This window comes from Marmota monax, unplaced genomic scaffold (assembly GCF_021218885.2).
Source record: "Marmota monax isolate L192 unplaced genomic scaffold, Marmota_monax_Labrador192_F-V1.1 WCK01_AAM20220418_F8-fsc00117, whole genome shotgun sequence".
NCBI classification, from domain to species: Eukaryota; Metazoa; Chordata; class Mammalia; order Rodentia; family Sciuridae; genus Marmota; species Marmota monax.
Window position 1 is genome coordinate 1,088,504 of NW_026693023.1, and position 25,010 is coordinate 1,113,513.

The 25,010-nt window shown below is 32.8% G+C and overlaps 1 protein-coding gene across 2 annotated transcripts in view; it reads right to left on the bottom strand.

Moving 5' to 3' along the window:
* Purg (purine rich element binding protein G) overlaps positions 1-25,010 on the bottom strand; it is a 37,635-nt gene that overhangs the window by 12,371 nt on the left and 254 nt on the right. Inside the window, exon 2 of one of the 2 annotated variants that reach the window (XM_046453313.1) lies at positions 23,998-24,867. In XM_046453313.1, coding sequence (XP_046309269.1) covers positions 23,998-24,861 — 864 coding nt within the window. In that variant the 5' untranslated portion in view covers positions 24,862-24,867. Of the gene's footprint in view, positions 24,868-25,010 lie in introns of both variants that reach the window. The other variant, XM_046453312.2, reaches the window with a different exon arrangement.

Below are 25,010 nucleotides of genomic sequence, written 5' to 3' on the forward strand. Positions count from 1 at the left end.
ATGTGAGGGGACATGTGTTTATCAGTTTTAAAGAGGTTACCTTGAAAGGCAAATATCCAATGAATTAGTGTAATCTTATTATAATACTTGATAATCCTAAGTAAGTGAGAAATTGTGTTAGTTTTGAGAAGAATAGGAATATCCTGAACAGAATTTATCCACAAGTGATGCCAAATATGCGTTTGCAAAATTAAAATTGTAATCAAAAGTCAGATAATTATTCTCCAATATATTTTTTTGTAATTTTTCCAAATATACCAAAGATTTAAGCTGTTCCAAGTCCATGTTATACAAAGACATTAGAATATGTAATTTTACTATTCATTATCATTTTCACGTGATACTAGATGAAAAAGTAAACAATTTCCTTGAATAATACCTGACTATGGGACAAAAACAATAAGTACTTGTTGAATAAATAAATGAAGAGTCTTATTTACCTGTAATTGCCATTTCTTACCTCACATAGTGGCTTCTTACCCTAAAAAAATCAGATTTATTAAAAAGTGAAAGTTTAGGTATATGCTTATTTAGAAAACAAAAACAAATAAGTTTTAAAATCCCTAAGCCAGACATTATTATTTTTATTGCTTTGTTAACATAAAAACTGCATAAATTTAAATTGGGGCAATTTAAAAAACAAATTGATACAGGGTAACATGGATCCTCACTATAAAATTTTCCCTTTAAAAACTCAATGACACTAAGGACATTGTTTGCCTCTCTAGGGTGAACAATAAAAACTTATGCAATCAATAGAATGGATAATGATGAGATGTTTCAGTTAACATTTCTGAGAGTTGAGAGGTTTAAAGGTCCAAAAGTACCAAAAGAAAACAGAGTTTCAGTGCAAGAAGATAGAAAAAATACTGTTCAAATATGAAAGCGGAAAAGCTAAGTGTCAAGACTATGGTCTGGGGGGTTGGGGTTGTGGCTCAGTGGTAGAGCACTTGCCTAACGTGTGAGGCACTGGGTTTGACCTCAGCACCACATAAAAAAAATAAATAAACAAAATAAAGGTATTGTGTTCATCCACAACTAAAATAAATAAATAAATAGATAGATAGATAAATAAATAAAAAGATTGTGGTCTGGGGGTTGGGGTTGTGGCTCAGTGGTAGCGCACTTGCCTGCATGTGTGAGGCACTGGGTTCAATTCTCAGCACCGAATATAAATAAATAAAATAAAGGTCTATCAACAACTAAAAAAATATTTAAAAAAAAGACTATGGTCTGTATGATCCTCTTTATGACAGGGCCTAAATTATAATAGTTTCTTACTATCCTGAAACCAAGGGTTAAAGTATGCATTCACTTTCAAAACCTATTTTTTTAAGAGTCAAATGGGTTAAAACATCATCTTATAACAATGTTTTCAATTTAAGAAAAAAAACAGGTGAGAAAACTTTCAGTTGAGAGATGAAAACAAAAATATTCTGATGAAGCCCACATATGTCCACTGATTTTGAAGCTAAGTAGTGAAGAAGCAGACAGTGGGTAATGGAAGAACCATTTAATAATATCTAGTTCATATTCTATAGTGAACACTTAAATGATTTTTGAACACAACATTTTTAGGATTTTCCCCATCTGTTATGAATGAGGATGAAGAAGACTCCTTCAGGAAAAAAAGTTGATGACAGATTTAGACAAGAAAATATCAGGTTGTCAAGTCACTATGGATACCCACACCAATACTAGAAAATAGGTGAATGGAATTCTTTTGGCACTGGGGAAAATGACTCCTAAATCCTGCAAACTGCCTAATAATGATCATCTATTTAAAAATAGAAACAAAGCAGTTATGATTTCCTCCAGGAATAAATGATGGTTTGATATTCCCTAGTCTGTAGCTAGGCCCTGGGTTTGATCCCCAAAACCACAAAAAGAAAAAAGGAAAAAAAAAGCTTTTCTTCTTCAAAAGAATTTGGTTGACCACAGGTCCTATAAGGTCAAGAAGCCTGTTTTGTTTTGTTATTGATACAATTCCACAGGATCTAGAATATTGTCCAGCATATAGCAGGTGATCAATAAGTATAAATTGAGTGCTGTATGAGTACAATTTTGGAACAAAAATGTAAAATTAAGTTAATTGTAAGTGCAAAATTAAGTAAAATGTAGAATTAAGCAAATTGACCTAAATTACACAAATGAGAGAGTTTGGGCTTGAACTTAGAACCGGCGGACCCCAAAATCTGTGCTATTTACTAGTTTATAGTACGCCACAGAGGGCCAGATAATTCTGTAGGGAGATAGTAACTGAAAATACAGTTGAAATTATTGCTATTGCTATTGATTAAGGGGGTGGATGGAGGAAGTAGGTTATAATAATTATTGTTTTATATCTGCCATAGCAAAGGCAAATGTAGAACTTTTATGAAGCTTCTCCTTGATAATCTCAGCATATTGATCTTTTTATATTTACAAATATATAATTTATAAACACATGATAAATCATAACAGATTAGGCTAATCTGTGAGTACAACTTTTAGGGCTTAAAATATTGAATCAGAATAATTCAATCTGCATGCCAGAATTGAGAATTCAGCCTGCTGATTCCCCAGTGATACTACAAAAACATGGCTAACTGGAAAAGCCAGTGAGCAAGGTCATTTATTTAATGAAATTTCCTATTTAAGAGTTTTAATCGCAATGCTGTTAACCCTGTTGAAATGGAAACATTTCTAATATGTGCTATTTTGATTTTCTGCTCTAATAAATACAACATAATGAACATGATTGAATTTGTGTGCATGAATGGGAATATTGTAGTGCTCTAGTCTTCATCAACAACTTTAATTGCCATATAATGATGGAAAGGAAGTTAATGTGGGTTCTTGAGTTAATTTGATAAAAACCTGGAATATTCCTTCCAAATAGTTTTTTGAAAAAGCCTGCTTCCTACTTATTATGTGGTCATTTATCTCTTGCTTATAGGAGTATAGGAAAAAGATTCACGAGTTGAATCCAGAACCTTAAATATGGTAGGCAAGTGCTCTACCACTGAGCTACATCCACAGCCTCACTAGATTATTTTTAATTGATAAACTTCACAAATGAAGTAAATTCTCTGAGTAGTAAAATTTTTTCTGGGCTACTCTGCAATGCAGAGACTAGATACTAAGACAGGAAGAGATCAGGTTCTGAAACACTAGCTAAGGAGGAAAGCTCAGGCAGGGAGATTAAAGCACGTAGGGTCAAAGACTCAAGAATTTAAGGCAGAGGCTGATATGTATATAGTTAAAATCCAGCAAATGATTTATGTACAGACATGTGCACCAATGTAACAAATACTGTGCCTTCTATTAGGGAATGAGCAGTGTGAATTCTGGGCAGAAGTGAGCCTAAAGATGAGATAAAAATAAGAAAATGCCTAGAATACATTTAAAAGAACATTTTAAATTAGCTATAACAACATGCATAATTTTTACCAAACCCTGAAATTTTATTAGGTAGTCAGGTGATTACAACAAATAATTTCACCTGCCAGAGCCTCAGTTTCTTCATCTATGATGTGGGGATAGTGATATGGGACTAAAATAATTTAAATTAGTATTTTCATTGAGATAAAATGAGATAGAATATGTGAAATATGAAAATAATTTTAAATTAGATGTAAATTATTATAATTTAAAGTTTAATATTATTTTTACCTTTAATTTAATTACAAAATATTTCAGGCCAGGCATGGGAGCACATTCCTGTAATCCCAGTGTTTTGGGAGCCTGAGGCAGGAGGATCACAAGTTCAAAGCCATTCTCAGGAACTTAGTGAGACCCTGAGCAACTCAGTGAGACCTTGTCTCGAAATAAACAATACAAAGAGGTAGGGATGTGGCCCAGTGGTTAAGGGCCCCTGGGTTCAATCCCTGGTACAATAAAAAGAAAGAAAGAAACTATTTCATAGTTAATGACTAATTATGAGAAAACTTTTACGACAAATCAATCTTTTGTACCTATAATTCAGGTCTCTACTAATGGTCTTCAGCTCTATAGTGAAAATTATTACAACCGCTGATTTACTAACATAGCCAATGTAGAATGGGGCTTATAATATTTGGCTAAGACATTGGTGAGATAGTCACCATAGTTGAGAACAACACTGATGGAGTTTTGTAAATTCAGCTGTGAAGAAAAAAGGAATCTGAAGCCATGCATGGGGGCACAATCCTGCAATCCCAGTGATTTGGTAGGCTGAGGCAGGATGATTGAGAACCTGTTTTTAAAAAAAAAAGGCTGGGGATGTGGGTCAGTGGTAAAGCACTCTTAGGTTCAATCCCCTATACCCCCACTCCCAAAAAAGTCCTTCATGATGAGCCTGAATGGGGCTATAAAAGTGATGATTATAAAATCATTTCCAAATTAGGCGCTCATTACCACTTGAACACAGAAGGCACATGAGAACATGAGATGAAACAGAAGTGTTATTTTCATCTGAGGACATAAAGAGAGATTTGGAATGGGAAAGACAAAATTATTTTTTGAAATAGTTATCATTGTATTTTTCTAAATCTGCACTATTATACTTTGAGCATTATGACAATATACAGATAATTAATAATATTCAAAGGATAAATTGTTAAAAGGAAAATAAAATGCAGCTTTTTATAATAGATAGCTTCAAACATTCTCATATATACAAACACACTGCCTGGCATGGAGGAAAAGTGGAATATCTGTTGAATGAAAAATATATCAGTTTTATTAGGTTCCAAAGGCTGCTTTTAATCAAATAACTTTGGACATGCCATACTTAAACTTAATAGCAGTGAAATATCTATCTTTTGCAAATAATTGTATGCCTAGTCCTAATGTTCACTGAATGAATAGAAGAACAGCATCACTTATTAAGTAAATGAAACAAACACATTTCTGAAGTAAATTTCAGGATGTGCGGAAACAAAAGACTCCATATTAAACTGTACCTTAGTTTATATTAACTTCAAAACAAAAATGACTAGTACTTCTTATCGGGTTTTTAAATGGTCACTTTTATTTCTATTTGTTCCCACTTAGATTTGTCTGTTGAATACTGTGATTTCAAAGGCAGAATAGGAAGAGGAAAAGGAACCATGGGGATTAAATTAACAGGGATGATTTAAGGAATTAGTCCAGTGTTAGGTATAGAGGGGTATGAAAAGGAGAAAAAAACAGTCTCTGGTTTTAAATTTAAATTCAAGTTAAGAAGATAGGGTTTTCATATGGGAAACTAAATTTAAAAATATATTTAACAAGATTTAGGTTGCATATCTAAATAAATCTTTTGGAACTGATAGAACAGCCAATTTAAAGCTCTTGTATACAAAGTCAAAGGATAAGTCTTACTGACTGTATGTATATCATGCTCAACTAGTCTTTATGTTAGTTCCAAGAGATTGGTGTACACACACACACACACACACATACACACACAAATGGAGTGTAACAAGGAGCTGGATAAATTATAGAAACAGTACACTGAAACTCTGTAAAATGGATATAACTAAATATGAAGGGTGCCAAGAAGGATAGGATGGTTAATAACTGTCAGGTGAAACAAAAATTTGGAGAAAAATGAGAAAAAGCCACATAAAGAAATTGAAGATATCTTAGGGGAAGTTTTGCTGCCTCTAGGGATAACAGAAATTGACAGGTTTCTGAGAAATCAACTATTCTGGGCTAATCTCCTCAACTGACAGATAAGCTAGTCAGGATCCACAGAAGTTCAATGACTTGTCCCAGGATCAGTCCCAAGCACAGATCTGGGGCTTCACAAGGGTAACATAGGGTCCTACAGACCTCCAAACTACACTGCTGCACACTATGAGGTCAAAGGCAAGATGAAAAGGGTTTTCTAAAATTCCATGAATGCTTGAAATCATAACCCAAATAATAAACAACTAAACTTTTGGCTTTATTAATTGTAGTATAAACCTGGTACTTCAGGATTCACACTCAATTTGTAGTTACCTTTAACAAATTTACTAATTTGTCATTTAGAGTTATTAAAAACCAGTTTAAAAATCAAGTTCTGGGTTACCTAAGACTGATATTTTTCCATGTAAAACATTTCTATCAAATAATAGGTAGATTTTATGTAATATATCTCAAATCAGATTCAAATTACCTTAATGGAAGGTACTGCATGAATTATAGCTAGCTTGGTATGTCTTCTTCCTTCCTCCTCCTTCTTTTTATTCTTTTTTAACTAGTGAGGGAGGTGTGTTGCTATGTTGCTCATGTGGGTCTCAAACTTGGGGCTCAAGCTATCCTCTTGCCATGGCCTTCCAAGTGTCTGGGACAACAGATACCTCCCCTGCTACCACCACCACAAAACCTGGCTAAATAACAGCTTGGCCTGTCTTTAAATGTAGTATTTGGATCTTTAAAGGAGTCAAGCCAGATGTGATGGTGCACAGCTGTAATCCCAGTGGATTGGGAGGCTGAGGCAGGAGGATTGCAAGTTCAAAGCCAGTCTCAGCAATTTATCGAGGCTCTAAGAAACTTATTGAAACCCTGTCTCAAAAATAAGTGGGGTGCAGTGGCGCATGCCTATAATCCCAGTGGCTTGGGAGGCTGAGACAGGAGGATCACGAGTTCAAAGCCACCCTCAGCAAAAGTGAGGCACTAAGCAACTCAGTGAAATCCTGTCTCTAAATAAAATACAAAATAGGGCTGAGGATGTGGCTCAGTGGTCAAATGCCTCTGAGTTTATTCCCTGGTATCCACCACCCCAAAATAAATAAAAAATAAAATAGGTTGGAGATGTGGCTCAGTGGTTAATTGCTTCTGAATTTAATCCTTAGTACCAAAAAAAAAAAAAAAAAAAGTCAAACAATCAATGGTGATTAAAAAAACCAAATCACACAGATACTGAATGACCCAAAGACTCTATTAAATACTAGTACTGTTTAATAATCCTTTAAGAACAATAATTCAAACTAACTTTAATTATTATAAACTGTGCAGGCATTCCTCATTCTAAGTAATCAAATATTTTTTTATAAGTGACAAAGTAGGTAAAAATTTATGAAACAAAGGCTCAGAATTTGGGGAAACTTTTCAGGCTGGAATGCACAATATTTTATAAAGTTTCCTATTGGTAAAATATTAGTGCCTACCTTTTGTTAGAGACTAGAAATAGAGGGAAGATTTAAGTTCTGGGTCCTGGCATCATGTGCTCTAATGAGTGAAGGACACTAAATGAATTTCTGTGATTTAAGGGTGATGTGGAGACAATGAAGAAAGATAGTGAGGGGAGCACTGAAAAGAAGAAGAGTAATTGACTAGTATGTCACTGCACCCACAACTTCTACACTAAATCTCTTCAACTTATGGGATTTCCACCCTCTTCCTTACTAAGAAAACATTTCTAATTTTTAAATGAAAATCAAAGGAATAATACAGAATTCTCTTTAAAGTAACCAGCAGTGTTAAAAGAAAAATTTGAGTATTACAAAAATCATGGAAATATTCAAAATAATTCTACTATGGTTCCCTTTGCCTGAAAACTCATAAGATAACATTGATATTATAAGTTATTAAATTCATAAAATGAAGAATCAGTTATTATTATTAAAGGGTCATGATCAACGAGTTTTTGCAGTAGTTCCAAAGTAATTAAGGTCAAGAAAAGGTAGATTTTTTTTCCTGTGGCAAGATGGTATGCAGTATACTCATAATGATAGCATTTTTGGGTATTTAGATGTATATTGCTTGCAGAATTTTAAAATTTATTGATTTCTTTGAAAAATTTTAATAATAAGAAGAAAATGTTTTGAAGAAAAACTTTTGAAAAATAAGTTTAAAATGTTTTTGGTGTTTTTTCTCACTGACAATGATTTTGAAAATAGTATTTGAAACAGTTCATGTGCAGAAAAATATTTTTATTTTATAACTATTTCCTTCCAAATTATGCATCTAATATATCTATTTAAAGCTAAACAGTTTGATTCTGAATTAAGCAAAGATTTTGAAATCATCTAGTGAACACTAATATTGTCAAATTCTAGAAAAATGTCCAGTCTACAGCATAAATTATGTGTTATGGGAAAACTAGAATGTACATAGGAAAAAGTCACAGAAATTCTAGCATTTAAACTTACTTGCTCTGGTAACTCTAATCTCAAACCTTCAACAAACAAATAAATGAGCAAGAAAGTATAAATGTTCATTTGGAGTCCTCCAGATCTCAGGAAAATAGGGGCTTATTTTCCCCTTAAGTCAACAGAAAGCTTTCAGGATAAAATATCCTTCACTTACAATCACAAAGTTTATAAGGATCTTTTATCTGAATATAAGTACAATTGCTTTGTAATTGTAAAAATATTTTTTACCTGTAAGAATTATAACAGTACAGGAGATAAGATTTATATAAGAGTGAAATGACAATAACCAGAAAAACTATTATTGAGAGGATAAGGGTTAAGAAACCATTTTGCATATTTTAAAAAAGGTTGATTATGTTTTGTATTTTTGGCCACAATTAAAAAAAATTAACAGCACTAGAAGTGAGGCATTCAAAAATTGATTAAGGATATTTTTTTACTTCTAATAAATTACAGGTTTATATCTAAAGAAATAAAAATTTTATAATAAAAGATTGAGAAAAATCATTATTTAATATTTAAAGGGTCAACTCATAAAAGACTGAAAGAACAATCACTTGATTCAGGCTGGAGAAATTTCAGAAAGTTTGTGTTGTGAAATAAAGGGAGATGTAACCAGTGGTTATACGGCAAATAAGAACAGTTTGAATTTCAGCTTGAGTTGGGGAGAAACTGGCATTCTCAGTAATCATTAGAAAGCTAGCCAATACAATAGTATAAAATCTTGGGTTAAATACTTGGACTTATGTCTTTAGCCTCTCTAAAGTGAGACATAAACATTGTTAATACAGGAACCTCTTCCCCTCCCCCTGCCAAGGGAAAAAAAAAACAACCACCCATGGTGTCATGGAGACAGTATTAAAACTTAAGCAATTTCAGTTGGAAAAATGATATGTAAGTCAAAGTTCCACATTTATATCAAAATGAGCAAGACAATTAAAATGCCAATTTCTGAACCCCATGTCAGTACCCAACAAATAAGAATCTCTGGTAACAGGGACCAGAACCTACATTTTGTAATGTCTGAGTGTCATTAGACTAAATTTTAAGGCGAGAAAATGCTGTCCTTTTATTAGTTAATGTCATTTAATGGTGAGAACTCATTAGAAGCAAATATAAAGTTTAATGATTAAAGGTATCCTTGATGACATCATCATGGTCATGATTCTTTGATTCTTCAGAGGCATAATAGAGATTCTGTGCTGTATAAAGGAGGGACTGTCAAGTTAAAACAATCTCTGAAGTATTAGAAGAGACACTTTTCTAGGTGGGTCACATGGTAGTTTGCGCTGTTGAGTATAGCAGCTCTTTGGCTAAACTTGAAATTTTTAGAGCTACAACAAGAACTTTAAGAGCTTTAAAGCAGGGATGATAAATATCAAATGTCTGGCATGAATGCTGTTTTCTCTCTCCCTATAGATGCAGAGTTAAATTCTCTACACAGCACTTTAAGACTGCTAATTCACCGTAGTAACAACTATGGTGAAACCAATTTGCCATTACTTCTTCAGGGCAAGAAAGTGGGGACAGGACAAGGCTTTCTTTATACTTTATGTAAAAATCATACAGATAAGGATTAGGTATATAATATTTGAGTGGAGGAGTACAATTTTTATTTAATCATTTGCCCACTTGAAATGTATCACACAAAGGAATGAATGTTGAAAGAAATGACAAGGAAACACAGTGGACATTGTCATGGAAAATTAAATTTTATACTGGATCAGACTACATCCTGGATTTAGATTTTACTGTTACCTTTTTGCCCTTTACAAAGCCTTGGAACTCACAAGGAGAGCATCACATGCATTATTTGCCAAAATAATTAATTTACTTGGAAACTTGTTTGCTAAATATTATAGATGCTTTGACCTTCGAACAGAATTTAATATGGATTTTTATAAATAAAAACTAAGTTTAGGGGTTGAGGTTGTAGCTCAGTGGTAGAGCACTTGCCTGGCATGTGTGAAGAACTGGATTTGATCCTCAGCACCACATAAAAATAAATAAAATAAAGTTATTGTGTGTGTTTACAACTAAAAATTTGTTTTAAAAAACTAAGTTTAACAATATCCAATAATTTGATTTTCCAATCTGTCTTTTTAAACAAACCTATATGCAGAAACTTTTGAAATAGCAACATAAATACTAAATTTATTTCTTCACATAATCCTTTTTTAATATTCATTTTTTTAGTTGTAGTTGGACATAATACCTTTCTTTTCTTTCTTTTTCTTTAATGTGGTGCTGAGGATCGAACTCAGGGCCTTACATGTACTAGGCGAGTGCTCTACCACTGAGCCATAATTCCAACCCCTTCACATAGTCCTTTCTGAAAAAATATTAATAGTGAAAAATTTCTTCAAAAAAAGTAAAAAATTTCAGGGCAAATTGCATGAAGATACTTTTAACTACTTAATTTAATTAGTAAATTTCATGGAAATTTGTAAACAAGTTCTTCTATTATTTTGCACTAACAAGGAGTAGGAAAAAAGGGTTTTTTTTGGCAATGTTTCCATATTAATACTAAAAAATTTGAAATCTTCTTTATTCAAAGTCATAAATTCATAGACCCGAATGCAAAAGTTCCAAGTACTATTCCTAATAAATTCTGAGTCTGAGTTGAAAAAAATATTTGAGGTAGTAACAATTCTTTTTTGAATTATTAATTACCTTATATACCCTATATTAATTTCATACCTAGTCTCTGCCTTAAATAATTCCAGAAACAGGGAAGTCTTATTCTTGAAGCATGCCCTCATGTTGAGCTGAAATTTACTATAAATCTGTATTCTGACACCAACTCAAAATTCTAAAACTTAAAAATTGTAATCTAAATTTATATCATAGCTTCCATGCAAACAGACTAGTGAATTAAAAAAAAAAGTTACAAATGATCCTTTTGAGTTCATGACTATTTCTATGTCAGCAGTTAATCTTTACTTAAGAATGCTTCAGTGTTCTGCAGTACTAATCAGTAGTAACTAGAAGGGTATTAACGAGAGAGAGAGAGAGAGAGAGAGAGAGAGAGAGAGAGAGAGAGAGAGATATCAATGAACTTGGAGAACGACAAATTTGTATGTATTCATATAATATTTCCAAAGGGGTGTGATCCCCTTTTAGAATAAAAGCTATTAAGAGGCTTATATATTTATTATATAGATTTATATATAAAATATGGTTTTATTCATTTTGATTAACACAAATATATAATATCTACAAGGCTGACAAACATATTTTTTAAGCGATATGTTTTCAAAAATATGCTCAATGAATCCTCAGGAGAAATATCTCTAAATTTAAACCAGTGGGTCCAGCTGTTGATCTAAGAAAGTACCATATCTACAGTGTAGTATATAGTTCCTCCATCCTACAAAGGAAGGATATAGGAAGATGGTGAAAATACTATGTGCTTTGAAGCTATATATTTCTCATAACTTGTCTTGAGATAATTAGCATTTTAAGCATTCTTTAAATTTTGTTTACTTGCCCTGAAATAAATTTCAGATTCTATTTTTACACTATTCTAGTAATTTCTGAATCATTTGAGCTATAGATTATGTGTCACAAAATGTAAATGGGCTAAAGTAATTCCAAGGTCTCTTCAAGTTCTAATAGTTAATATTCACTAAACTTGGTTAACAATTCATTTTCCTTTACTAAGATTTACTAAAATCATTCACTTTCCTTTACAAAGATTTATATGCCAAAATTACTTAAATTAAAAATATGCTTGTCTCCATACATTTAAAATGTAAGTTTTTCACGTAAGTTTTCATAATTAAATGCTACCAGATTTTTCTCAAGATAGCTGTAGAAAAGTGAGGGGAAATCAGAAAGTTAAATATGATGAAAGGATGAAAAGGGAAGAAAAACTCTAGTCAATGTATTAAAAAAAAAGTTGCTTAAGATTTGTAAAATTCTCAAGGCAGAATAAGTAACAGAATCTTTTACCAAGATACTACAGTTGTTTTGACTAAAAAATTTTCCTTTTTTGTCTTTTGTAACTCATCAGCCTAGAACAGTGGCTCTTAAAGTATGGTCCTCAGATCAGCAGCATCCACTCTCTAGGGGATGTGTCAGAAATGCAAATTCTTGGTTCTCTCCCCACCCTACCAATCTTACTGAACAGAAACTCTGGAGCTGAGGGCTAGCAATCTATGGTTAAACATACCCTAGAAGTGCTCTTATTCACACTAATGTCCTGTCCTGGAGTAATGCAGAAAAATACATATCTGTAAGTAAAGCAGTTATCCCAGTTTATTTTGGAGTTGAGAAAGAGGAGGAAACTTGGTAATTAAATATGAAAAGGAACAGAATGACATAGGAAGCCATGGCAGGAAGGTTGTGAGAAATCAATAAGATGGCAGGAAAAAGTTGTGTGAAATAAACATAACTCTCAATAATCTTGATAAAATTTATTTCCAATAATTTAACATAGCCATTTGTATCATAGACCCACAACGAATAGTAATTTGTCTCTTCCTTGCCCTTACAAATAAAATTGAAATGATTCATCTGCAGTCTTATCATCTGATCCCTTTTAAAAATGACTGACATTTATTTGGAAGTTGATCAGGATTACAGATTCAATCTGTAAACTATATTAAAGATCAAATAAGTTGTATTTATTAGCAGCAACTTTAAACAGTTGAATAAATTCTTATATAAGCAAATGTCTCTTGGTGAGACAGTCCCGTGCATAGGGAGTAGTTTTGATAAAATAATTCCCAGTAATCTGAGGCAGATTTATTTAGAATGACAATGGGGGGGGGTTTAGATTGTACTTTATTAGAGTTGGGGGGGAATCATTTTCACAGTAAGTCTTAAAAGGCAGCCCGGCTTAACTGAATAAGCATAATCTTTGGCTTCGGTGTTTATTTTGGTTAGAACATATTAGTTCTGAAACAGTGAACCTGTTTCTAAGCCTCTGGAAATTACATAAAAATGGGAGTGATAATGGGGTTGTTATGAGGATTAGAAATAGTAGATAAAAGGGGCCCAGAAATGCCTAGTACAAAGTATTCAATAACACTTATTAACAAATCTTAATTGGTTTTTCTTTTTATTACCCTCTTCTCTTTAAAATGCTCATGATAGCCAGATGCAGTGGCATGTCTGTAATCCCAGCTGCTTGAGAGGTTGAGACCAGTCTTGTTTAAGACCAGTGTTGGCAACTTAGGGAAAGCCTGTTTCAAAACAAAAAATAAAAGAAAGGGAGCTGGGGATCTAACTTATTGGTAAAGCGCCCTGGGTTCAATCCCTATTACAAAAAAAAAAAAAAAAAAAAAAGCAAATCATGGAGCAACTTTTCATTTCCGAAATTACCTGTCAATCATGATAGTAAAAATAATTTTCTGAAGATCAATTGTGTACTGAAAAGTGGGGAATAACTGAACTTCCAATTCCTATCATTCCAAGTGAAATCTGTTTTTTACTTATTCATCTTAAATTATTATATAGAAATATGATAAGAGTGTTGAGATTAGTTAAGTAGCAGGATGTCTTTCTTATATTCTATGGATTTTGAAATTTTGAAAATGAGCTCTGGTCTTTTTAAAAAAAAAATTAAAATATTTTTTTAGTTGTCAATGGACCTTTATTTTTATTTATTTATATGTGGTGCTGAGAATCGAATCCAGTGTCTCACATATGCTAGGTAAGCACTCTACCATGAAGCCACAACACCAGCCCTCCAGTCTTTATTATGTGCCAATTGTTATCTGAGAAAGAAATATGATGAAATGGGGCTCTGGTGGTGGTGAGAGAAATTAAACCACTTTCCAATAGGGTACAGTGTATGGGAGGGAAAAAGAGATTATTAGACTGATGGAAATTTCAGATTCTATATTTACACCTGACTATAGCATGTCATAGCCCATTTGGAGTATATACTAAGCAATAATAGATTTTTTTTCCTACTGGAATTCAAACATTTGGCATAAATCACACTGCTAGTCTGTAGAATCTAGAAATGAAATGCAGTGATGTCTGAAGTAAGTCAGTAAATTATAAAGTTATGTTCTGAATCTAGGTGTCTGAACTTATTCTTTTTTTTAATTGGTTTTTCAAAACATTACAAAGCTCATAACATATCATCTTTCATACATTTGATTCAAGTGGGTTATGAACTCCCATTTTTGCCCCAAATACAAGTTGGTCTGAACTTATTCTTATCCTTACTCCTAAATTGTCTTCTGGTTCTGTAGTTTCAACTAGCTGGGTAGTTTTTGCATTTAGATAACATTCTTTTGGTAAAGTTGTTTGGAATGTTTGACAGGAAGCTGAAGAAAATCTCTGCAAAACAGCAACTGCCAAACTAAACTATTCTTTCATATCCCACTTAGATTTCAAATAGCAGTAAAGAGAAGCAATCAAGAACATAAAATGTATCTGCTATTTTAAGAAGAGGGAAAAGAGAAAAAATAATCTACCTCAGCCAATTCATTCTATAGAATTTGTTGAAAACAGACCAATCAAATTGCTGTTGTCAATACTACTAGCCAAAGATTATTTGTCTTATGGAATATTTCAGTAATGGGATTTTATGTATATACTTGTTTTTGAAATAATAAAAATACATGTGCATATCCATTTCAAATACACTTTGATTACTCTTAAAAACTGTTTGATAAACAAGTAGACACCAAAAAAGAGGTCTGGGGAGAAAGGTGCCATTTTTTTTTTTTTATTACTTTCTACAGACAGTGATGGTAGCATCGTATAGCAGAGGACTGGGGTACCTAAATAAATGCCTCCATCACAAAAACCTGTGTGTTGTTTCTCTTTCTCAATCATCAGCCTTTGTTGTTTTCCCACACTAAACAATTAAGCATTAGAATGTTTAATTTTTGCAAACCCTAGTAGTTACAGGTCCTTCTAAACAGAACGACATTTCACAGATCAGTGTCTTTCCTGTTGTTCTTTGTTAAACATCATTTTAAAGGTATGCTATTCAATATGGTCACAGAAAAAAGGACCAAATGCAGTACTTAATTTTTAGGGACCACCACAATGACAGTTGTAGTTTACTGTTTAGCAGTGTAAATCATGGTTATTTCAGTAACACAGTATTCCAAGAATGAGACTTTGTATAGATAATAAAATACTTCTTTTAAAAAATAAAGTATATGTTAGATTTTTAGTTAGTACACAATAACTTGGTGTTGGGTAAAGAGATCCATAATGTTAAGAACTACATTGCTGTGTTAATCCTTTGGGTATCATCACAGTTTTCAGCTTTATTAGAGTTGCTTTTAATATATAAAGAGAATCTCTTATACTTTCCAATTGTGATATACTTCATCTAATTTTTTTTCACACTCTAATGATTCAGAATTTTAAAAGTTTTAGAGTAAGAGGGATCCTTAGCTTCTAGCCCAATGTTGTTCCTTCTTCATGTAAGGAAACCACCCAACAGAAGTTAAATGACTTACTCAGAGTCAGTCCAATATTGGTGGAATTAGGTCTTACTGCTTTTTCTGAGACTCTCTTTTAAAGGTGAAATAAATATTTAGTTTTGAGAATGACTCTTTTCCTCTCATTTCTGTTAGATTAATATATTATACACAAACAAAATCATCAGCCACTACTTGTTTTTTCTTTTCTATTTGCTCCTTCTGTGTAACAACTTCATCAAATCCATAACAAATAATTCTCATCAAATCCATAACAAATAATAAGTAAAATCCTGAAGAAGAGTATTATCCTGCAGAACTATTTTCCCTAAAAAAAATAAAATGCTAAATATTTCTGAATATAGTAACTTGAAATACTATAGGAATTCTGATTTGAAACAGATTAAAATCAGATTTATACCATTAGTCCAATAAACACAAAAATCAGCAGAAGCCTTTTCCCCTCTTTGAGCAACTCTAACTTTTAGATATTTCTTAGGGTTTATTTTCCTTTTTCTTTACCCTGCTACTTCCTAGATAAATGAAAACTGTGAATAAAACAGCTCTTTCAGAAATTAAGTATAAGAAGCTGAGAAGGTGGACAATTGCTATTCAATCTTAGAAATAAGTAAAAAAATATTAAGGAAGAAACTATATATTCCATTTAAAATGAGTTATTTTCTTCATATAACAAAGTAACTTTGATGCAGCAGCACTAGTTCATTATGCCTTAATTTACTGGTGAATATCACTGGCCTCAAGAATAAGCAATTTTTCACAAGGGATACTTAAAAAAAGATAAAATATGGAAAACATAATTTACCAGAAAACACAAATATGGAAAACTCGTAACTAGGGATGGGGGAATTGGTAACTTTTTTGGCTTAAATTCAAGCAAAATTCATTCTTTTAAAATTTTTTTTGCAGTATAGGGGATTATACCCAGTGCTTTGCTCATGCTAGGTAAGTACTCTATCACTAAGCTACATCCCCAGCCCTTTTTATTTTGAAACAGGGTCTAAGTTGTCCAGGCTGACCTCAAACTTGTTGGTTTCCTGACTCAGCCTCCCCCTTAACCTTCCTGGGATCACACGTGTGTACCACCATGCCTGGCCAAAATTCATTCTCGAAAGTGAATTTACCTTCCTTTTTGACCCCTTCTTTAAATAAGGAGAAATATACAAACACAGCATTTTTAAGTTTAAACAAATAAATGCCTGGATATTTTTTAAGTCAACCCTACAGATTCTGTAAAGGATAATCAATGATTATGATGATCAAGATGAATGAGTTATCCATAATCAAAAGAACAATTCTAAGTGAAATAAGCCAGACTCAAAAAGCCAAGGATCAAGTATTTTCTCTTACATATGGAAACTACAGGGGTGGGGGATAAAAGGGGATCTCAAGAAAATAGAAGGGATATCAACAGAGAAGAGGAAGGGAATTGAGAGGGAGGGAAAAGGGAAGGGCATGGGGAAGTAGTAGAGGGGAAATGAAATATACCAAATTATGATATATTCATGTATGAATATACAAAAAATGAATGCTACACTTTTGTATATAATTATAGTGCACTAATTAAAAATAATAGAAGAGAGATGAGAGTAGTAGATTATGGTGATTAGGGGGAGGAAGGGGAGAGAAAGAAGAGAGATACTAGGGAATGAGATTAATTAAATTATGTTTTGGGCATGTAGGAATATGGCATAATGAATCCCACTATTATGAATAATTATCATGCACCAATAAAAAATAAGAAAAGAAACTCTTATGCATTTAAAGTATGTTTATGAGCATCCTGTCCTCTAATAATACCTTTCTCATTTGATAAACAGAAAATAATGCCATCAATCATGGAAAAATTATTATAAAGGTTAAATCATTGCCTTAAAAATTTCCACCTTATAGTATTTTTATAAAATTTACAGATACCAATCCATTAAAATATTCTTTCTTAATCCACATTAAAAAATTTTTCTAATCGTATTTTTTTTTTTTTTTTGTACTTAGGTGCTTACCACTGAGCCACATCCCCAGGCCTTTTTTATACTTTTGAGACAGGATCTCACTAAGTTGCTTAGGGCCTCACTAAATTGCTGAGACTGGCCTCAAACTTGCATTCCTCCTGCCTTCAGTCTCCTGAGTCACTGGGATTTTAGGTGTGAGCTGCCACATCTGCTGGCTTGTATTTTTTACTCTGGCTACTTTAATTTATAAGATTGAAGGGGTCAAGTATGGGATCTTTAATTTTTCATTTAATATTTTTTTTCATGGTCAATATAAAAGTGATCTTAATATGCATACTTGAGGGTTGGCGGTGTAGTTTAGTGGTATAGCACTTGCCTAGCATGCATGAGGTCCTGGGTATTAGACCCCAGGATAGTAATGGGGTAGGGAAGCCAGATCAAAATAAAATGATATGGCAGGGGGAGGGGTAGTTCAGGAAATTATTAAAGTAATTTTGCTTTTATTTTCAGGTTTAGTAATAATGCTAACTTCATTTTAATACAATTACATTATTAATTTAATATTCTTCCAGCAGAGAATGGAGAAGGTAATTTTAACTCTCAAATTCTCCATTTTTACTCTTTTCCAAATCATCACCTTCTGATCCCAAGGATTTCTGACAGATACTGGGTTCTTCAATTAAAAAAAAAAAAAAATAATGTTTTAAACAATTAGGACCAATGTTATTTCTTTGCATATACTTGGATTTGATGCAGTCATTTATACCCTTCATATTATTATGATAAAGGCTTTATATTAATAATCAAATGATTTCAAAAGTCATAATCTTTCAATATAGTTCTAATACTCATTGGCTCTTACAATGGCAAGGTATTTGGATTAAAAAATAATAGTAACAGGATTAGTAAAAACTGAAAATTACAATTTGTTAAAGCTTTTAATATGAGTGTTTCTCATTATAGAATGTAGTTAACTTAAAATAACACTTGGTTACATCATTTAATATCTTGCTACTCCTAAACTGTGTTACTTTAGGAAAAAAGACCAAAAATTTCTTTTTGAGGAAAGAAAAGGGGGAATATAGAAAGGCAAGATGGTTAAGAATAGGGTAGAGAATATTTGTAAATTTTAAAAATTAAAAAACATATATATATATTTGTATTTTAAGTAATTACCAAAGGAATTTATTCAAAATTTCCTTGACATTCTGTTGGTGTAATAATATAATGTAAATTAAATGACATGTTAACTAGGTCAAGTATGATATTTAAATAAATTTAAATAAAAACAATCCCTTAAATGCCAGATCTAAAGTAATACCACGAGGTATGGGAAAGTATATGTTTTAATTTGTATGTTTAAGAATAATTTATGTATATAAACATTTGTATATGCAGAGTAACTCTAGAAAGATACACAAGAAATTGAATAACATTGGTTACTACTTTTCATTGTCTACCCATCTGTAGCATTTAAATTTTGTACTATATGCATATTTTTCCCTATTACAAAAATATTAGAATCCACTACTAAAATAAATTTAAATGATTTAAAATGTAATGTCAAAGTAAGAACATGGGCTGATATTTTCCATCATACAAGAAAATATACTATTATTTTTCTAAAACCTACCTAACATAAATTTGGGTATATTTTCTTTATGACAGATTTACTGTGATCTAAAACCACAATATTCACTTGATGTTAAATTGGGAAACACATTTTTCCTGTACTTCATTGCTATAGTGTTGTGGACTATGGATTGTCTCAACAGCATGCTAGTATCTTTATTCCCTCTCTCATGGGCTAGCCAACAGCCATCATTTCTCTATGAAAGTCAAGAAATCTTTAAGGAATCTTCAGAAAGATTTTAAGAATCTTATCTGGCAGTGATAAATATCATACCTGCATTATTTTATAGGCATAGAATCAGTGTCAACTTCTCTTTGTTAAATATTCTGCCAAAGGTGTTTGGTATTTTGGTAAAGACGATTTCAAACTAAGTGGTGACTAAGCAAAGCTCTCACATAAAGCTTGGAATAAGATTTCATAGTTTCAATGAAAGACATTTGGAAATAAGCAGGACAAAAATATCTCACACATGAAAAAATTATTTTTAGAAAACCACTCAAAAATTCAAGTTAAATCTTACTCATTTAAATATTAAAATAACTATAAAACAAAATTTAAAGGAATGACAATACATACATCAGCTTTCAATGGTAGCTGCTTATTAAAAATGAGTATCTGAGGGTGTATTTCAATTTCATCCTCTTCAAACTGTGCAGCTGAGATAAATGTTTATTTTACTGAAAATATTTGCAAAATTACAATATAAATACATGATTATATTAAGATAGGATGACTATATATAATGTATTCTTATCTATAGATATAAAATGAATGCAGTAAATATAGCACACTTTTGATGAATTGTTAGTACACAGTGTTTTCAGTAAAGTACATACAACCTATTATTAAGCAACAATTATCTACTTTTCACATGTACATCTTAGGAAGTTTTTAGGAGGGAAAGATACACTAATTCCTCCAGTACCCTTTTTAGTTGGCGAAGGGTTAGTACTTCTGCAAATTTTGATTTGTTGTATTTATTTTAGTAACTTATTAGGCTCTTTGCACTTCTTTAACTTGAAACATTATTTCTTTAGTCTGAGTGTTTAAAAAATACCAGCTAACCCATACTTGTAACTTTAGTATAGAATCACGTTCTTATTATCAGTTACTTGAATCAGAATAAAACAGAATCATTAAAATTTTTTTTAATTTGGAAAAATTCCCAGAATTAACTTTCAGAGTATTATGGAGGGTGTGTCTTCAAATAGATACAGCCTGAACTGCAATACTAATCTGGACTAGAAATAGTCTTTAAGAATACAAATATGAACTCTACTTTAAAATTCTTTGTTAAATGTATTGGGATTTATTTCAAAAGCATCTTCTACCCTTCTCCATTACACTGATATAATGGAAACCTGTTACAACAACAGTTCCAACACAAACATATGCATGCAAGAGATCACCCTACAGATTCTAACTACGTAGTTACTGGAACACATCCCACCTGTCAAGTGGCATAAATGTACATCTTCTATATACAAAAGGTAAAGTGCATTATTAAATTAGTGAACTGACAGATTGTCTGCCTGGACCATATAGCTTTCAAATAGACAAATGTGAAATTCTCTTATTAGAACCAACTTTTTCAAGAGGTTCCAACTAGCTTTTCCACCCTGTCATTTTTTTTTTTTTTTTTTTTGGCCATGCTCTTTAGTGCAAATATGCTTGTGTTTGACTCAAGTTTAAGGGACATGGCAGTTTGGGGCTTTAATAAGGAAAATTATAAAATGTGGCAGAACTTTAATACCTTTATAATACATTGCATCTTTTGCATATAAGCAACAAATTAGTGCTGCTTTCAATTGCTAGGAGCACACTGCCAACAATTATGAGGACCCGTTTCCAAATTTCATACTATTAGCTTATACTATTACAGTTTGAGTCCGTACCACATTATGCTTGGATTATTATGTGCAAACATCATCAGTGTTTTAGCATTATGCAGTGAACAAGTAATTTTGGTTACTAACTTCAATGCTCATTTTTTACTTCAACGTCCAGTTGCCTTAAGAGTTTAATGTCTTCAAGGCAAAGATCCTATTGTTTTGAGGAATACCATGTATACTTGCAGCTCCATTTATGTTACAAATGACAATAAAATATATATTGCACAGATAAGACTAGTAGCTTATTTAATAAGATACATGGCATTACATGTCCTAATACCAGAGTTTTGAACTGGATCATGCTTAATTATGGCTAATGAATTCTTGGGATATTTTAGTATCAAAAATCATAGCATTATTTTCATTTCTCAATGAATATGTTAACTATGAAAAAGTGAAACAAAAGGACTGGTAGAAGCCTTAATGATTCTAAGAGTATATTCAATTGCCGGTATATATCCATCTATCCAATTTGCAGCTTTGAGATGGTAAAAACTTTGAAGTATACATACAAGGCAGAAAATTTGGCTGCTTAACTAATTCCTTACTTAAATAATTAATGCAAAATTAAACTAATAATTTTATATACAATGAATTAAAATATTTAAGTCTGACATAGTATTGTGTATATATACATATATATGTATACGTACACACACATACTCAAATCTTATCAGACCAAAAAAGAAATCATTTAATCCTAATGGATATAAATATTTTTAAAATGAAGGTTTTAAGAGAGAGCATACACTCATAGCAATAGTGATAGGAATAATCAAATTTTGTAATATTCACAGCTCCAGTTTGCCAAAATCTGACAGGTTGATTATTAATAGGCACTATGATGGGCAGCAATAACAATCAGTAGTACAGTAATTCAAGTGCACATCACTCCTTCATAAACGAAAAACTATTTTTTTAGCAAGCCTACAAAGTTATGTTATTTTACAGTTTAAAAATCCTTGCTACTTTTATTGTCTCAACACCCACCATGTGCTATTAACTTTAGTTATTAACATCATCTTCTAACCTTCAGTTGTTCCATAGTGATCCAGATGATCCACAATTATAATAAACTGAGATTCCTCATACTACTTGAGGAAATGTGAAATATAATCTGCAAACCAATACCAGTATATATGTCTGAGTTACTGATCGCTTGTTCTTATGTGACATAAACCAATAAAATTAATTTTCTCAATTCATACCTTAAAGTTTTCTTAGAAACTTAAATGCATTTGCAGACAAAGTCTGAAGGAAAAAACTTAAATAATTTTGAGTTATAGCTTATCAAAGAGCTACATTCTGACCTCAATCCATGCAGCCAGCTCTCATCAATGAGAGCTATATTTGGGGGTTGAAATCAGTGTTCTGGCTCTTAGAACATGATTATATGAACTTACTATGTGGGAGGTGAATAAAGCCAAGATAAAAGACAATTTCATTCAGAATAAAGTGCAGCTTAACAGATGAAATTTCAGTTAATACAGGTTGGGTTGGTACACGTATACACTATATCCACTTGTTTAAAAATTGCTTAGGTGTTGAAAAATTGATGTGGCACTTTCTGGAAAGTAATTTTTAATACAGATAAAGGGATGAGTCTTGTGTAAAGTAAACCTCTTTTAAGTACCTTAAAGAGCACCTTGGAAAATGCCTGAATTTTCCTTTCAAATATGTTTACAACGAATCTAATTTTCAAATAATATTTTCCCAGGAAAAAAAAATTGTATTCTAAAGTCTTTTTAGGAAGAATATTTTTACTTCCCCTTTTGGAATTAAAACACCTGTAAAAGTCTGGTTTATACTGAAAGCTTGATGTGGTTTTAAGGGTGGCAACTGCAAAAGCACTACTAAAGTATATTATTACAGATATAGTTTTATATTAGGTAACTGGTGACCTGAAGTAGTTAAACAAAACTCATAAAATATAATACCTTGAATTCATGACATATTTTAGGGATAAACCTATCACAATCTTCAAACTAGCACGAAATGCTAAAACACCAAAATTTCCATAGCAAAGCCACTGGATGAAGCCTCCCACTCAATTGTAATGTAAATGAAATTCCTGAACTGTTAGAAAATCAATACAACTATATGGTGCAACAAACAGAAGTGAAGATAAGATTTTAACTAGCTTAGGATACCCAATTAAAATGCTCCCATGGCTTTGATATGGCAACTGTAAACTGTAGGGTTACCACAAAATTTGAAAATTATAGAATACTCTAGTTAATTCTTAAGGAATATTAAAGGTTTAATTATCTAATAAGATTTGATCCTTTAATGGTACTGTTCAATATTATTATCCAATGGACAATATATTTCTATTTTTTCTTTTATAAATAAATATAATGATGATACTTGATATAAAGTTTCTGTTTCTGTGGTAACTGTCCTACAGGTAAGCTTAGCAGTTTTTAATAATATAGGAATGGAATACTGTTTTGGAAATTTGTTAAATAGAAATTCACACTTCCATAATAAGTATATGTATCTTTTTTTCAGGATTATGTCATAGTGCAATATAAATCTTAGTTATGATATTTAGAAGGTCAGAATGTCACATTTTGTGCTGATTTGCATACTTCAATAGTCTGGAGCAGTTGAAGCAGCTAAACTATTTAGCTCTGGGAAGGTTAGAATTCCCATAAGAATTATAGTGATCTATGTATAACATAACATGAAAATCAGACTTCTTGAAGTATAAACTACTAGAGGTATTACTAATAACAAAGGGCCAAAAAAGAGGAAAAACTTCTTCAAATGATTATGGATCAGTACTTTTAGCCAATTTATGATTTTAAATTTTGCCTGATGGAGTTCAATTTCACTCTAGTCGAGGCATTCTTGTTCTTCACCACTGGCCCTTCTGCCATCCATTCTCTTTTCTTTATGGCTGTTGCAAATTTTCCTCATCTCTTCTTCATACTTGATAAAATTCTCCCCAAACCTTGTCCAAGCTTTGAATGGAACAGTAATAGTATTACGGTAAGGTGGCCTCACCTCACTTACCTTCAGGAAAATTCCATATTTATTAGAGCCCACATCAAAGTAGAACCTTTTATTGTCCACTCTGAAAGAAGTCCCCTCTGGGAGTTCAAGTGGGTCATCATCTCCACCTCTTCGTTCTTCTATGTCCCCTTCGCCATAGTCTTCAATCAGCTGAACCAAGGCATCACGAAACTCAATCATTCCTTGTGCTGGGAGGACAATAGTCTGTTCTTGGCCCAAACTGTGGCCAAAATAACCTATCATGCCAGTTCCCCGCATCATGGTTTGTCTAATTCTTAGGAAGCGACCCCGCTGATTTTCCTTTAGGTCTAGGTAATATTTCCTATTGTCTCTCTCTATATAGTCTGTTTTGAGGACACTGTGAGTATGCTCTTCAGACCCAACGGAGACTGGCGGGGAGGGTGCTGAGTGCTTCTGCCTCCTCCTGGAACCTTGCTCTTTGCTGTGGCCATGCTCTTGCCTGTGGCCTTTCAGGCCCAGGTGGGCGTAATGCTCGATGAAGTCCCCTAAACAGTCCTTCAGCTCCGCTGCTACAGACAAGGATAGGGTCAGTTTACTCTTTCTGATATTGTCCTGCCGGCCTCTCCCTATCCAGACTTCGGCTATCTTTAGGAACCGGCCCCGGGAGCTTTGCTTCACGTCTAGGTAAAATCTCTTTTTTTGGATGTCCACTCGTTTGGAGGCCAGCTCCTGGATTTCGGTTGTGCCCCCAGCCTGATTAGGGGTGGCTGAAGCAGCGTAGTGGGGGTAGTGAGAGTGTTGGGCCTGGGGATACAGTCTACTCTTGCTTAGGCCAGAGCCCCCTATATTCTTGCCTCCACGGCCGCGGCCGCCGCCGCCTCCCCTCCGCCTGGCTCTTTCCATCTTCAGCTGCAAGTGACAAACAGACACACGGGGTGGGGTGGGGGAGGGGTGTTGAGAACAATCGCAGACGCCCCTCAGCCTGCAGTGCTCCCGCCCGGGACCCTCACATCCGCTAGGAGCCTATGGCTCTGGCCTGTGCCCGACAGTCG